Source organism: Notechis scutatus, chromosome 10 (genome assembly GCF_049901735.1).
Source record: "Notechis scutatus isolate UNSWTSFEM ecotype Mainland chromosome 10, rNotScu1.2, whole genome shotgun sequence".
NCBI lineage: Eukaryota > Metazoa > Chordata > Lepidosauria > Squamata > Elapidae > Notechis > Notechis scutatus.
In genome coordinates this window covers 159,732-175,011 of record NC_142018.1, presented here as the reverse complement: position 1 = coordinate 175,011, position 15,280 = coordinate 159,732, and the positions used below count along the sequence as shown (strand labels likewise).

General features: G+C 38.1%; 1 protein-coding gene across 1 annotated transcript in view; it reads left to right on the top strand.

Annotated features, from left to right (window-relative positions):
- The window catches only part of AMMECR1 (AMMECR nuclear protein 1), a 157,330-nt gene that overhangs the window by 117,159 nt on the left and 24,891 nt on the right, over nt 1–15,280 (top strand). The window contains 1 exon segment of the mRNA XM_026678569.2: nt 10,313–10,427. Within this exon segment, the coding sequence (XP_026534354.2) occupies nt 10,313–10,427 (115 nt within the window).

The following is a 15,280-nucleotide window of genomic DNA, read 5'->3' as shown; positions in this document are numbered from 1 at the left end:
ATAGAATGATAGGGTTGGAAGGACCTCAGAGGTCTTCTAATCCAACCCCTGCTCAAGGTAGGAGCCTTGCATCATCCTTGTCAAATAGTTGTCCAGGCTATTTTTGAAAACCTCCAGCAGTGGAGCACCCCCAAACCCAGGGAGCGAGCTTATTCCATTGATTAATTGTTCTCACCATCAGGAAATTTCTCCTTGGTTCTAGGTTGCTTCTCTCTTAATGCTTTTCCACCCATTACTTCTGGTCCTGCCCTCAGATGCTTTGGAGAATTAAATCAGTCAGCTCTTTTCTGTGGCAGCTCCTCAAATATAGGAAGACAGTTACCATGTCACCTGTCATCCTTCTCTTTAATGCACTTAGATTTATATACCGCTTCACAGCCCTCTCTAAGCAGTTTACAGAGTCAGCCTATTGCCCCCAACAATCTGGCTTCTTATTTTATCGACCTTGGAAGGATGGCAGGCTGAGTCAACCTTGAGCCAGTGAGAATCGAACTGCTGACGGTTGGGAGAATTAGCCTGCAATACTGCATTCTAACCACTGGAATGGTGAGGTGGCCTACAGGTGGAGCTCTCGCTTCACAATCAGGAGGCTGTGAGTTCAGTCCTAGGTAGAGGCAGGTATTTCTCTCTCTGGACAGAATGAGAATATATCTGCTGAACAAAACTCTGCATTGGCAACAGGAAGAGAATCCGGCTATTCAACACTCCGCTAGCTCCAGTTGCCCAGACTATGGGGTCGTTAAAAGATGGTGATGACACTTCACTCTCAATGAATACACAAACACATCCATGTCGTTTTCTCAACTGTAAAGGGCAAGGAAATGTTTCTTAAGCCCAAAGTAGTGGCCTCTTAATTCCTGTCACAAAATGGCCAAAGGTGCAAACCATTGTTCTTCTGCTTCTACCCTTGACTATCATAGATATTCTTCAGTTAACTCAATGCCACCTGCACCCCACCTTCAGCCTGCTAATCAAACTAGTTTCTTGTGAAACTCCCTTGCATTGCCAACACAACTCATTTGTAATGTGCCATCTTTAGCTTCTTGGGGGTGTTGTTTAGGCTGCTTTTTTTTTAACTACACATCTAAAATTAAGCTCTGAAGTGCAGCCTTAGGTTCTGTTATATTCAGAACATATTTGAGGGATCATTAACAAATGTCTCCCTCATCTTGTTGCCAATACTTCATTGTGATTTATAAATAATTTCTCTCTAATCTCACAAACACCTGTGTGGTTGAAATGTCTGCAGTTTAACTAGGCGGTTGTGACCTTACTGAATCATGAAAATGGACTGATATTCCTCTCCTCAATATAAATCTGTAGGCTTTATTTTAAAAAGAGAAATGGGTTATTCCCCTTGCTGCCATTCTTTCTGTTGACAGGAGTGTAGCATCTCTTTCATGTATAAGGAGTCCTCGACTTACGACCCCAATTGAGCCCAACATTTCTGTTACTAAGTGAGGCACTTCTTAAGTGAATTTTGTCCCCATTTTATGACTTTTCTTGCCACAGCTGTTAAGCGAATCCTTGTTAAGTGAATCTGACTTCCCCACTGAACATCCCAAAAGGAAATCACATGTCCCTGGGACACTGCAATTGTCATAACTAGGAGTCAGTTGCAAAGCCTCCGAATTTTGGTCATGTGACTGGGGATGTTGCAAAGGTCCTAATGCGAAGAATGGTCATTAGTCACTTTTTTTTCCAGTACCTTTGTAACTTTGAATGGTCACTAAATGAATGGTTGTAATCCAAAGACCACCTGTATTTTTATGTAGCCATATTCCTTGCATCTGACTGTCAAGTTCCAAATGCAATGAGGGCCACTATAAACCAGATGTTTGTCCAGGGCCATACGTTAGTAGCACACAAAGAGAAGATAGATTATGGAATTTTGAATGTATTCCATTTTATACTCCATTTTGAGCCCAATGAGCATTTTCCTTATGTTATGCTTACAGCAGGACAGGTAGGCAGAGGCCAAAGGTTTGGCCCAGGATCTCCCAGTGAATTCCAAAGAACGGAGTTGGAAGGGACCTTGGAGTTCAACCCCATGCTCAAGCAGAGATCCTATATCATTTCAGATAAATGGCTGCCCAGTCTGTTCTTAAAACCTCCAGTGATAAAACATCTACAACTTCTGAAGGCAAGGCGTTCCACTGGTTAATTGTCCTCACTGTCAGGAAATTTCTCCTTAATTCTAGGTTGCTCCTCTCCTTGATTAGTTTTAATCTGTTGCTTCTTGTCCTGCCTTCAGGTGCTTTGGACAATAGTTTGACCCATTCTTCCTTTGTGGCAGCCCCTCAAATGTTGGAAGACAGCTATGATGTCACTCCTAGTCTTTAAAATATGCCATTTAGTGGGAAAGCGGGGTTTCTAGCTGCCGATATCAAAGGTTCTGTCCAGTAAATTTGACAGATCAATCAGCTTTCAGAAAAGCCTGGAAGGGAAGGATTTCTAGAAGCTACTGTATGAGTGGTGAAAAAATGTACTGCCGTGGATCTGTTTTCATAAAGACCCATTAGGATCTTCATGCAACATCATTGCATCAAATAAATGGTGGTCCGAAAAAAATCTCTTTTGACCATGAAGTAAGGGATAGGGAGAAATGAGATGGAAGAAATTGCAGAATTAGTGTAAGCCAGTTTTTCTCAACTTTGGCTGCTTGAAGATGTGAGGACTTCAACTCCCAGAATTCCCCAGCCAACTCCCAGAATTCCCCAGACAGTGCAACTGTCATAAATATGAGTCAGTTGCCAAGCATCTGAATTTTGATCCTATGACCATGGAGATGCTGCAATAGTCATAAGTGTGAAAGTCAGATTTTTCAGTACTGTTATAAATTGGAACAGTCACTAGATGAATGGTTGTAAATTGAGGATTACTTCTACTTGGAAGGGATTATTTATATTAAATTTGTATATTTGTATATTCTTAGTATATTGTAGATTATAGCATAAAAAGGAATTGGTTAGAAAGTAAAAACAAAAAATAGTGCAATTAAATTAAGGACATTTAAATTAAATCATTATTATTGAAATCACTAAATCTTTTAACAGCATGTTGGAAGTGTTAGGATTTTGTTTTTTTCTGAATCCTAGGGTTAAAAGCCCCTGTATTCTTGATTTTGGGGCAAAGCTAGCAAAATGCTTGCTCTCCTTTTTTTTTAAATTAAAAGAAACCTTAATTCTTGCTTCTTACTCTGGTAGCTTCCTTTTGCTTGAAGAGAGCATGAAAGCTATCATCTCAGCCATTGTTGATTGATTTTTTTTGTGGGAAAAGATTGCAAAATGATGATGCAAATTTTTTGGCTGTCTATATTGAACTAAGAACAATATTACCTGGTGTATGCTTGCTGGTTCGCCAAATCATTTGCATATTATTTTCATGACTGAGGTCATTCTGTTATTCCATTCTTCACAGGGTACTGTTTTGCATAAGCTTTAAAATAACTACCACCAGAAAATTAGAATGAGGGAAGGGAAGATTAATTTAGTTTCCATTCATCTTCAGTTTCCAGATCTTTTATTATTTAGCTGGTTGTATTTTCAGATTGGACAGTTTAGCAGTCTTTAAAACAAGACCCACCTATTTTGAGGGGACTTTTCTCTTTTAAATAAGTAGTTGGGATGGTTCACACCATTCAGATGCCTACATAGGTATTTCTAGCCTCTAAGAAGGACTATTGTATTGCAAAAAATTAAAAATGTTTATAGTAACCTAACCAGCCTTACTTGAAAGTCCATTTTGTCATGTACAAAATCAGAATGCATATTTCTGGAAACTTTTTTACTGAATATGAGGACCATAACTTATTTATCAACATTAACCCCTGTTATCAAATGGTAAACTATGTTAAGGCACTCATTATCTTGATTTGTTTCTTTTTCCTTTATTTCAAATGTAGCTTTGTAGACTGCCATCTCAGGTATATAAAGGTATTTCAGGAACTGTCTTACCTATTATAAATTGCAAAAACAGGTTGGGTGGAAAATTGAAGATAAGGCACTAGGAAGTTGTCAAGATTTAAGTTGGTTTTGCTTTTCAAATAAACCCCTCGGGAAAACTAGTATGACAGAAAAACAGGACAGATAAATTTTCCTAAGGGTTGCTTCAGTTCAAAAGCCACAAACTCACACTTTGTAGATGTGCAAGTTCGATTGTTCTTGGGAGCATGAGGTAGCTTTTAAGGAGTTGTTGATAAAATGTTTTGCAATAGGCTTGGGAGTGCTGTCAACTCCTTAATTCAGGTGTGCATTTTCCTGTTGTAGCAGATCCCTTGAGTTTTTCCTGTAGCAGTATTTTTCCTGATCCTTTATAAAAGATTATGCATAATCAATACTATCTATTGTGACTCGTGAGGTAAGAGCATCTAGCTGACCTTGACTGATCTAGAAAAGCTGAGAGTTTAGTTCTTGGATGAGAGTCAACAAGGAAATGCAAACAACTGGCTGGAGAAAAAGGTAGAATCCCTTCTTTTCTACCCAGCATAAACCTGTAGTAGGCTATAGCAGAAGTGAAAGAAATCTGTGGTCTTTGCCAGCCTCCAAAACGATAATAAAAGAGGATTCAGTTTAGGAGCACAAAAGTCTGTCTCTCTCCACTTTCTGTTTTCAAAACAATATTCCAAGAATTTGTTCCATTCATTCATTAAATGTTATTCCATTACGAATTGTCCTCGACTTACAATTATAATTGAGCCCAACTGTTGCTAAGCAAGACATTGTTAAATGAGTTTGCTCCATTTTACGATCTTTCTTGCCACAGTTAAGTGAATCACTGCAGTTGTTAAGTTAGTAACATAATTTTTAAGTGTTAAGCGTCCCCATTGACTGTGTTTGTCAGAAAGTTGGAAAAGTTGATCATGTAACCCTGGATCATAAATATGAGTTGGTTGCCAAATATCTGAATTTTGACCATGTGACCATGGAGATGCTGCAACGGTCGTAAGTATTAAAATTGGTCATAAGTCACTTTTCTTGGTACCACTGTAACTTTGAACAGTCACTAAACAAATAGTTGTAAGTCGAGGACTATGAGTTTAGACAGTCCATTGCCAGTTGAGTCATCGTTTAGAGATAGTTCCACACTTTAAGAGAGAAATGACCACAGATGTGCAAAATAACAGTGGGCACAGGAGCAACTTCTGACGTCCTGTAGACTTCCCCATTGGCTTTCTTTATAGGAAGCTGTAGGGAGCATTGGAAATGACAGTCACATGACAACAGGCCAACCACAGTGACTCAGCAGTGCCCACTGTTTTTAATTTCAGGAATAATGCCTGCAAAATGTCCCCAGCTTCCCATTTCTGTTTGTATCCATGGCCTTTTCCTGTCATTCCATACACCATGAGTGCTTTTATGCACTGAATCACTGGGGATTCCCAGAAGGCAAATAATCATTTATTTTAAGAAAGGATATTTGCATCACAGCTCTTAAAAATGTTGCTTTAATTGCTATTCTTTTAGAAGTAGGGTGCGGTGTCTCTTTGTTAAGCCAGTGTGTAACCGGTAGCTAGAAGGAATGTCAGTGGTTCATGTGGTCACATCACAATCTGAAAAATATTACCTTGTAGTCATACATAAAAGGAGAGCAGGAAAAAAGGAAATAATGTTTGTAAAGTACTAAGAAACAAGACTTGGTTCCTAAAGACATTTTGAAAATATTCTTCCCTGTGGATAATTTTGGTAGACCTTTGAAAAATCGAGTAAGGATGTAATAGCTATTCACATTTTTTTTAAATGCCACAAATCGATTCTTGGTATATATTGTATATATGGTAACTGAAAAGAGAAAGAAATTTACAATGAACAAATGGGTAGCCATTATTAATATGCATGGAGTTCTATAGAAATCCAAGATTTAAAAAGTACTGGAAAACAAGCCTCTCCAGTCATTTTGAATCTGATTAATCAAATTTCCAAAACATTGGATCCTCTGTCATAGACAGTTCTATCACATTATACATTTGGCCTCCTATATTTTAAAATAAGCAATTGGTTCAGTTGGAAAACTTCATTTGCTTCCAGGGGTGAGGGAGAATTTCTGTGCAGAAAACATTTATCCTTCTCATGCTTTCTTAAGTTTGAGAAAGGAATAAGAACGGAAGCAGATATTCAGAGTTCATCATGAGACATATTGAAAGTCCAATTTTGATTGTGATTTAAAAAAAAAATCTTAGAGATTTGACTCTTCTTTATTGGCATCTGTCAATCATTTTGCTTTAGGCAAATATCAACTGTCCAATGTAAAATACACTGGATGCCACTGGTCATAGCATCAGGTAGCTATACTTGAAAGATGTTGTAGCCTTGCTGAAGTTAAGCTATCTTTGTCCCAAAGGTGCTTTTTGAGAAGGCAACCGGACTTTGTTTTTCCTTGAAGACGTTTTGCTTCTTATCCAAGAAGCTTCTTCAGTTCTGATTGAATGGTGGAAGATGTAAGCATTTGTGTTCCTTGCAGTCATCTGGTCTGTAGCATTCTTTCTGAGAGTCATTGAGGCCACTTGGAGGTTTATCTGTGCCCTTAGAGTCACCTGAATAGTGCAAGTGGGTATGGAACTTTCTTGGAACTGCTGAAAGGACTGTTGTAGATAGGAAGTAGTGATATTATACCCCACCCCGTTGAGAGAGAGCTGTTTAATTTTAACATGCATGGAGTCTTTGACCCCTCTTTCAGACCAGTGGTCCCCTCTGTCCACTATGTGGACTTTACTGTCTTCAAAAGACTGGCCTTTGTCTTTCAATAGACACTAAGCCATCCTTGCATGATTGATCAGCAAGTGAGAAATTATTTGATGTACCTGGTATAGCGTCTCTTGAACTTCCACCATGGAATAAATCCATGTCTAGATAACCAATGTTCTGTGAATGTTCAGCAAGTATTAAACATTCATCAAATGGCTGAGTATTCAGTGTCACACTTTTCAAAAGAAAATTCTATCTCAGAATAAACTGAAAATGCAGATTTTCTTAGTCTTTGTTTACCTTTCCTTCACTCTCACAATGTTATATTTCCCTGTTTCTTAAACATTTCCCCGTGTACTGATTGCATTAACATTTGTTTCTACTTTTTACATAATCAAAATTCTGGGATTCAATTTTTAGTATATAAGTTAGTTTTTCCAATAGGGATACAATTCACTTGAGGATGATCTCAAGTTCATAATCTCTTCACTTACTGACCATTTTTAGGGCTTGTCTTATCTGAGCTACATGATGTGCACATTTTAGCTGCCTGCTGCAATTTTTTTTTTAAAAAACAAGTTTTATTAATTTTCAAAACACACAAGTCATCATTATCCATTACATATTTAAACCTTTTTCCATTATAAACTTAACAAGTCAGATAAACTATAATTCTGTTTTAAACCATTTCCATATAAACATACAAAAACCTCTTATCCAATTTCTCTTTATTTCTCTTTACTCTTATTCAATTTTATTATTATTATTTCATCTATTTCTTTCTGACTTAGTTACCATTATTCTCATTCTATATTTCTACAAGGTTTTATTAATTCTCCCCAGAAAAAAAAAAAACATATACCCACAACACACAAAACATAAAAAAAAATCTTTTTGGAAAGTAACTTGGACCCAGGTATCTCTCTCTTCATGGACTTCAACTGTATTCATGCTCATCTTACATATCATTACTTATTTTATTTACCATTCTAAGTCTTCTATATTAACTTCTCCACATATTTCACTCTTCTTAATTCTATCTTAATTAATCATCGTAATTTGAGTCATTATATTTGTATCTTTTGTCCATTCTTTATTGTACCTTTGTCTCATTCCTTATAAAAAAAAAGAAATTTCTCCTGAAATCACTAATCAGAGTATGATGCCTTTCTATCTCCCCACTAAATTAATCAAGTTAATCTTTAAAATAACACCCAATACCCAATCCGATTTTGCTTGGTACATTCTATCTGAATAATACATCCAAAATAATTAAATACATAGTTAAACAATAAATCTAAATATTAAAAACAAATACTATGATAAAAATTTTATAATAACATCAATACCATAATCTTATTAAACTCTTTAATTAATACTCAATACTAAACCTCCCCTCATATTATTAAATTTTAAAACCAATCATTATTAAACATTTCAGCATTTTAATCTCTTATCAACTCTTAAGCCATTTAAGTTTTCTATTTCTAATACAATACTACAATATCATCTTATGTACCTTGCAAAATCTCTTTGAAGAAATTATATTTTATCCTTTATCCCTAAAAAAGATTCCTTTTTTCCCATTTAATTTCAAAACTTTGTAGCTTTTCTCCACCTTTTCCCTTTCTTTCTTCTCCCAACAAACCTTTCTACCCCCCTTCTTCTAGCCTCTGCCTTACTGGCTTCCCTTCTCTGTCGTATTCCTTTTCCCTTTTGTTTACTATCATTATATTGATTTTGCATCTTATTTTTCCCTTTCTTCAATGTTTTTTTAAATCTTAAGTCCTTTATTTCTCTTCCTTCCCCTCTTCCTTCTTTCTTGGTCAAGTTCTGAGATTTATTAAAGATGGCTGCCTCTCCTTCTTCTTCTGCTGTCTTCATCTGTTGTAATGTTTGTTGATAGTTAATAAGCACCATTTCTAAAAAAAGGAAGGCTTCTTTCAAACCAGCTTTACCATTTTTTTTTTGCTTGTTCATAATCTTTTCTCAGTTCCTCAATAGAAAGAGCCATTATAAATCTTTTCTTTTCTTTTCCCCTTCTTTCTTCTTACAGCAACCAAAATATTCCAAAGGAAAGATAAAACAGTCCCAAAGTTATCAATCAGTCCAAACCAAGGCAGAGTTCTCACTTTCACCTCCTAGGGTAGTGTCAATCAGAAAAAAAGAAAGTCCAAATCTGTTTCTTAAAATCTTATTGCAATATATTTTAGTCTTTCAATCCTTAAAGCATCTCCTCCAACAAAGTCTTAGCATACAGATATTTTTTTTTTAATCCTCTCTCTTCCCACTCATCGCTTAAAGCCAGTTTTCACCTAAAAAAAAAAATAGGTTTCTTAATATTCACTTTTTATTCCATAGGAAAAGAGGGTAAGCTTTCCTTTCAGCACCATCAAACTGCCGCTTTTTTCCTCTTTTAGAAGGTATCATTCAGAAAGTCATACTTTTCAGGAATTTTGTTAAATATGTCTTAGAGTCCTAGGAACCAAGAAAAACTTTCTCCTTCCAAACACTTTCTCCACTTCCTCCTGCGCATTCTTACCCGGCTGCCAGCTTCTTTGTGGCGGCCATTACGGACCGCCGCTGCACCGTCCTGGGAAAAGGGGGTTCTGCCGGCCGGGGAGGGGGTCTGCAACACCCCCAAACCCCTCTCCGGATCCCCCCTACCTTCAGCTGCCCCTGCAGGGCAGCCTAGCTCCGTATCCATCCGGATCGGAGCCCCAAAAACGGCTAGCGCGGCAGAGATCGCACAGCTTCGCGAATCCCTACCACTCGCGAAGCCGACAAACCGGAAGTCCCTGCCTGCTGCAATTTTGTAGACACATTTTTTAAAAAATATGCAGCTTGCTGAACTTCAAAATAAATTTGTATACCTCCAAAAATGAGCACAATGTTTCATTCTTACATTAAATTATTACATTGTGCATGACTAACATATCCTTGAGATACTCCTATTGATTACATCTGTGGTTCTCAACCATTTCTTCACCACGGACTTGCTTTAAGTACCTGTTGAGGCTACGGACCATGGCCATGCACCCCTAAGACTTAACTCAAGATTTAAATCATAACATTTTTCAAGCCTTCGTGGACCCCTGGATTACATCAAGAAGTTTCCAAACGTCCTAGACTTGTGTTTTGGTCAACAATGAAAACTATTGCATAACCCTCTTTTTAATTGTCTACTTCCTACCTAGGGAGTATAAGTTGACTGGCTTGTGAACATGGATTTCCCCTTTCCTCAAGGTAGGTTTGGTAATGAGTTGTCTTAACAGCAAAATGTCTGATGTTTGTATCAGTGAAGTTTCAGAGTAGGTCAGTAACACCCAAATTTAGACTCATTCAGTCAAAGAGCCAAGAGTGTCCTGAAATCAACCCTTGCGTGTCAGTCTGTGCACATCACAAGGTTCTTGTGAGAATTAAATGGGGTGACTAGTAAGTAGGGAAGACCACAGATGCAGCTCAAAACACTGGCAGAAATATAGGATACAGGTATAATAATCGTTCTTGGAAGACCAGTTTTGATCAGAAATCATCTGTTAACAATTCAGAATATTGTTTTGCCTCCTTTGCTGATTTCGGTATCTGTTTTCTCTCATTTATGTGTGTATTGTGTTCTTTCTCCGCAGTGCCCTTAAAGATAGCAGATTTCCCCCAATGACGAGGGATGAACTGCCACGGCTTTTCTGCTCAGTGTCTCTACTTACTAATTTTGAAGATGTCTGTGATTATTTGGATTGGGAGGTAAGGAACCTCTAATTTTTGCATATTTCATGGAGTGACGTTTCTCCATTCTGATCATTGAACAGCCTAGAAATTTGTCTGGAAATTGTTTGCAATTAGGGTCTGTGTTGTACTGCAAGAAACAGCAAGGGGGGGTATGCTCTCCTTGATCCAGTGAAAATGATCTCCAGAAGAACCAGACCATTAATATCCAACCCTGAATTCTACCCTTCTTCATTCTGTGAAAGTGTGTTCCCATTTTGATTTTCCTGGTGGCTGCCCGTTTGTTGAAGTTACTGTCCCAATGAAAACAATGAATTTTCAGTGGTAAATTCAGGTTCATGTTACATTGCCAGAAGGAGGGGACATGAAATGGAACATCTATATGTATTTAAAAAAAAATTAGGCTTAAAAAAAAGGAACATAAAGATTCTAGCCCAGCCTTCTCACAAATATGCTATTTTATGATATGTGGGACAATTTTTTCCCCATGAGAAATGGTGCAAGTCTGAACACAGGCTTAACATTTCCCTGAAAATAAAGCTTTAAAATAAATTTAATCAAATGAAACCAAAAAGGATCATGTAGCAATCTCTTTATCACTTCCATTTTCAACTCTGTTTGGAGCACAGCAGCTCCCACACGCGCACTTATTATTAAAAACCCTACTTGAAGCTTTACAAATTTAAAATATTTGCAGAGCAAGAGGAATTCTCAAAAATTGACCTTGCCAACAAATTTGCAATGGGCATCTTGGTAATTTCAACAATAATGGGTCTTTGACCATCCCAGTGTGCCACTCAAATTCCAACATTCTACCTTGATCACATAAGCTCTAGAGCAGAGCTATGGAGGTTTGCGTATGTGGACGTGTAACATTTCCATGTCAATCTAGTTTCAGAATGGACGTATCTATAGCAGTCTGCGTTCATTTTTAAGTTCGTAAAAGTGAAGGCAGCCTCTGAGAAGGTCAGTTGAGCAAGAGTAGTTGGAATTGTAGAAGACGAGAGAGAAGTGTAGCCTTCACAAATCATTCCAAATGGCAGGAACACAGCTAATTCCCTGAGTTTCCTCCATACCAACCAGGGCCTCTCAAGAGTTGCTGGAATTGGCAAAAAAGTTTTGTCCCATCCAGTATCCTTTAGCTTTTGTGTGGAGCTAAAACTCAAAGACTATTTGGCCACCCTAGCCTGCCTTACACAACAGGGTTGGAACAACAAGGCTCCCAGATCACACAACCATGTTGGTCCAGAGGTCACCATTTTAGCATCTTGAGGAAGTTGAGAGTGGTAACATTAGGACACTATAAGTATTAGATTTTTGTTTGTTTGTTTAAGAAAGACAGAGGCTGAAACGTTGGACTGTGCCCACAATAAAAGTAGGATTTCTCTCCTTTTTCTTCTTTTTAAACTGCTGAAGCAAACATACTACGGGGTTGTTGTTTTTCAGAGCTGACAAATAATCACCCTCATAGCATTTTGCATGCAACTCTGAATTGGCTGCTCAGACTGAATAACTCCTCACTTGTGAATTGCCATTTGCTTGGTTTCTGAATTAGAATACATCTAAAGCTTTAGAGATTTATTTTAAATCCCAGTCTGGTTACAGAAAACACTAAGGAACTCCTCTTGGTGTTAGTTATGTCCCCTACTATTTGATAGTTATTTCATTGTGAATGATACAAGGCAACATGCCTTTGCAAAAATGCATGCCTGAGGTTTCCAAATACTCACAATGTGGCTTCAGCTCAGTCCACCATATCTATTATCTCCTGGGATGTAGGGCTTAAATAAATACAAGAGTATAAATTTAAGTCCAGCTCTTTGTGTGCAAAATCTGGGACTTTTCCATTCCATTGCCAACTGTCTATATGATATATAACTCAGCAGCTGAATATCTCCTGCACACAGCAAAGGACCATAGGTATTTATAGATGGCTGTGTAACAGGCCCGCGAAGGAATAGCAGCCTTTTTATATCTTTACAATTCTAATGATAGTTGGCTAAATTGTTTTTTGTTTTGTTTTGTTTAGAACACTTGCTTTTGGGGAAACATGTTTCTCTAGATTAAATCCTTGATAGTCTCAATAAAGAGAAGGGAGGAGAGGATTGAATTGAATGTTGAGGTAAATCTACACGCTACTTCCAAATGCAAAAGAATAAAGGACTCTCCTTTAGCATCCACAGAAAATACAATATCTGAACCTCCCCCTTTCTGCCCTACAAGCTTATTTCCCATTTTGAAACCTAGATATTTGGGGGGGGGGGTTGTGGAAACAAAACAAAAGAATATTGTCTAGGGTGACATTGGACATTGAAGTTGGGAACAAGAAAACAACTTTGTTGGATTTTTAAAGAATGGAAAACCAGATCTTGCAGGTTCACCATTGGTAGAATAATTATGTCATTTTTCCTTGCATTTTGTTGATTAGAAATAAAAGCTAGGTAACAACAGCAGAGAGGCGACACATCCTCACCCAGCAGTTCCAATTAAGACACCACCTTTGCTTAATTTTGCATTCCTTCACACTGCAACAGTGGCAAGAAAATAATGCAGAACTTAGAAGTCTATTTTTTGGTGAAATCCTTGATGCTCTCTGAGTTTGATTGTTTGGTGCCGATGATATTACATAGTTGGGCAACGAAATATCTGCAAGAAAACCACCAGCTCAGAGCACCAAGGACCCCAAAGTTCAACCCTGAGCTCCAAATATTCTCTTCTAGTGGGGCCATTTTGTTTTAATAGTTAAAGCTGGAGAGCTGAGAGAAGAACCAAGATGAGTCGTCTTCTTCTCACTGTTCCAGGGGGATACATCATTTTCAAAGGCTTAGTTTTCTAAATGGGAATTTGGGCTTTCAGTTTGACTCAGAAGGGTTTTTTGTTTTTTTTAAAATTAAAGTATTTCCCATTACCTTTATTTCATGGCTCCATAGATAAGGAGACAGGAGAGTAGTATTTATTGAAATGTTGGATCCTTGAAAGAGTAATGCGTCACTGTATTTGGCCCTTACAGTGAGACCGCTTATATCATCCGTGTTTCTTTTAAGGGGGACTGCAGTTATGCAATGTGAATGGCAAAAAGTCATTTCAAGATGGCTAGAATATGACCTAAAGAGAGAATGTGGTTCTTCCACCTGGTATAACTGCTCATTTCCAGATCATCCTGAAAGGCCATCCGCCCGGTTAGGAGACCTTACTTCTGTAGGTATGCTATTGATGATCTTGTGGGAGCTAATCCAGCAATTTGCTAAACAATGCCAAACGTTTCCCAAATTCCAAATGTTCTCCAGAGCCCACCGTGCTCCTACGGTTGGACAGCCTGATCTGGCTAAGGGAGGAGGGGATATCAGCGGTCTTCTGCTTGAGGGTCTCTCAGCTGGCTCCAAGTGGTCTTTTCTCCCAAGAGAAGGAATTTCGAAGAGAGGGATGAGTGAATTGGCTGCCATTAGCTTCCACATGGTTTTTCAAATTGCTGCCATTTTTCACTTGTTGTTTAAGTATACTTTGCACGTTTCTCTAGCCACTTGCCCCGAGGGCCACCTGGGATCGTAGAGTGCAAATAAAGACCTTCCATTTTGTCCATTCATCCTTCCATAGCATGGCTATGTGTGACTTGCTCTGCTCATCAGCTCACACTACCTGTGGCTTTTTTATAAGGATGGGGGCACAAGGTTCACACCTCCAGCAAAAGTTCCTTCCCTAAGACTTGTCCCACAAATTTTGTCAGGGTGTAACATAGAGGAGGCTCATGGCAGATGATGGGGTGAAAGTTGCAGTGCTCCATAGAAGACATCATTTTTAACTAGCCTTTGTATCTAAGCACTGTTCAGTGGCCGTTGCATTGCACACATTTTCTATGTAGAAGACAACCCTGAGTAGAGTACCTGAGTGACTTGCATCTCCAAACACACCTGGAATCTTGGCAAACCACCCACAGTCTGTTTAGGCAAAATCAACCTACTACAGTATTTGCTTTCATTCTGTAGGTTGTTTTTCAGCTACTGCAAATATATATTTTTGAATCTGCTGCTATTTTTCACCAGATGACTTTGTCTCAGATAACTGGATAGTTTTCTGTAGAGCCAAATGCTGACCTAGATTTCCATAGGGAATGGCATCCATTACGGACTCCTCTCCCCTCTCTAACCTTCTTCCTTTTTCCTGAGGGTCCAAAATGTCCATTTTCCCCCTCTGTCATCCAGCAAAGCCCCTTCCTGAATTAAAGTGTAGCCCTTTTTGTCACAGGCTCTGAAGCTCTCTCTTCTCAAGCATATGAAGGTATGTGTGCAGGTATGAAAGGCCATAGAGAATTATTATTTTCTTCCTTGCATTAATAACTTGGCATGTTTGGCTTAGCTGGATAGTACATACATGGATCCAACAACTCGCTGACTTTCTGCCAAGTGAATTTTGCTCTGACTGATGAAGTTGCTAGGATGAGCAATGAAACATCTCAAGTTTAATAAAGTTTGGTCCAGTTGCCATGATTCAACCTTTAAACACCTTGGCCTGGATGATTGAGGTTTCATTGATATACATGGATTAGGTTGTTGCTTGAACAACATTGTATTGTATTGGGTGTATTGTATTGGGTGACAATCTAAACTAAGGGAATGGAGACTTCTTATTCAATCTGAGTGTGAATTTTAGGAATGTGTCTCTCCCCCCGCCCCTAAAATATCAAACAGGTAGCCCTCAACTAACTAACTAACTTTCTTTCTTTCTTTCTTTCTTTCTTTCTTTCTTTCTTTCTTTCTTTCTTTCTTTCTTTCTTTCTTTCTTTCTTTCTTTCTTTCTTTCTTTCTTTTTTTCGTTTGTCAATTGCTTACAAGATAATAGTTATTAATAAAATCATAGTTATGAATACATGGATA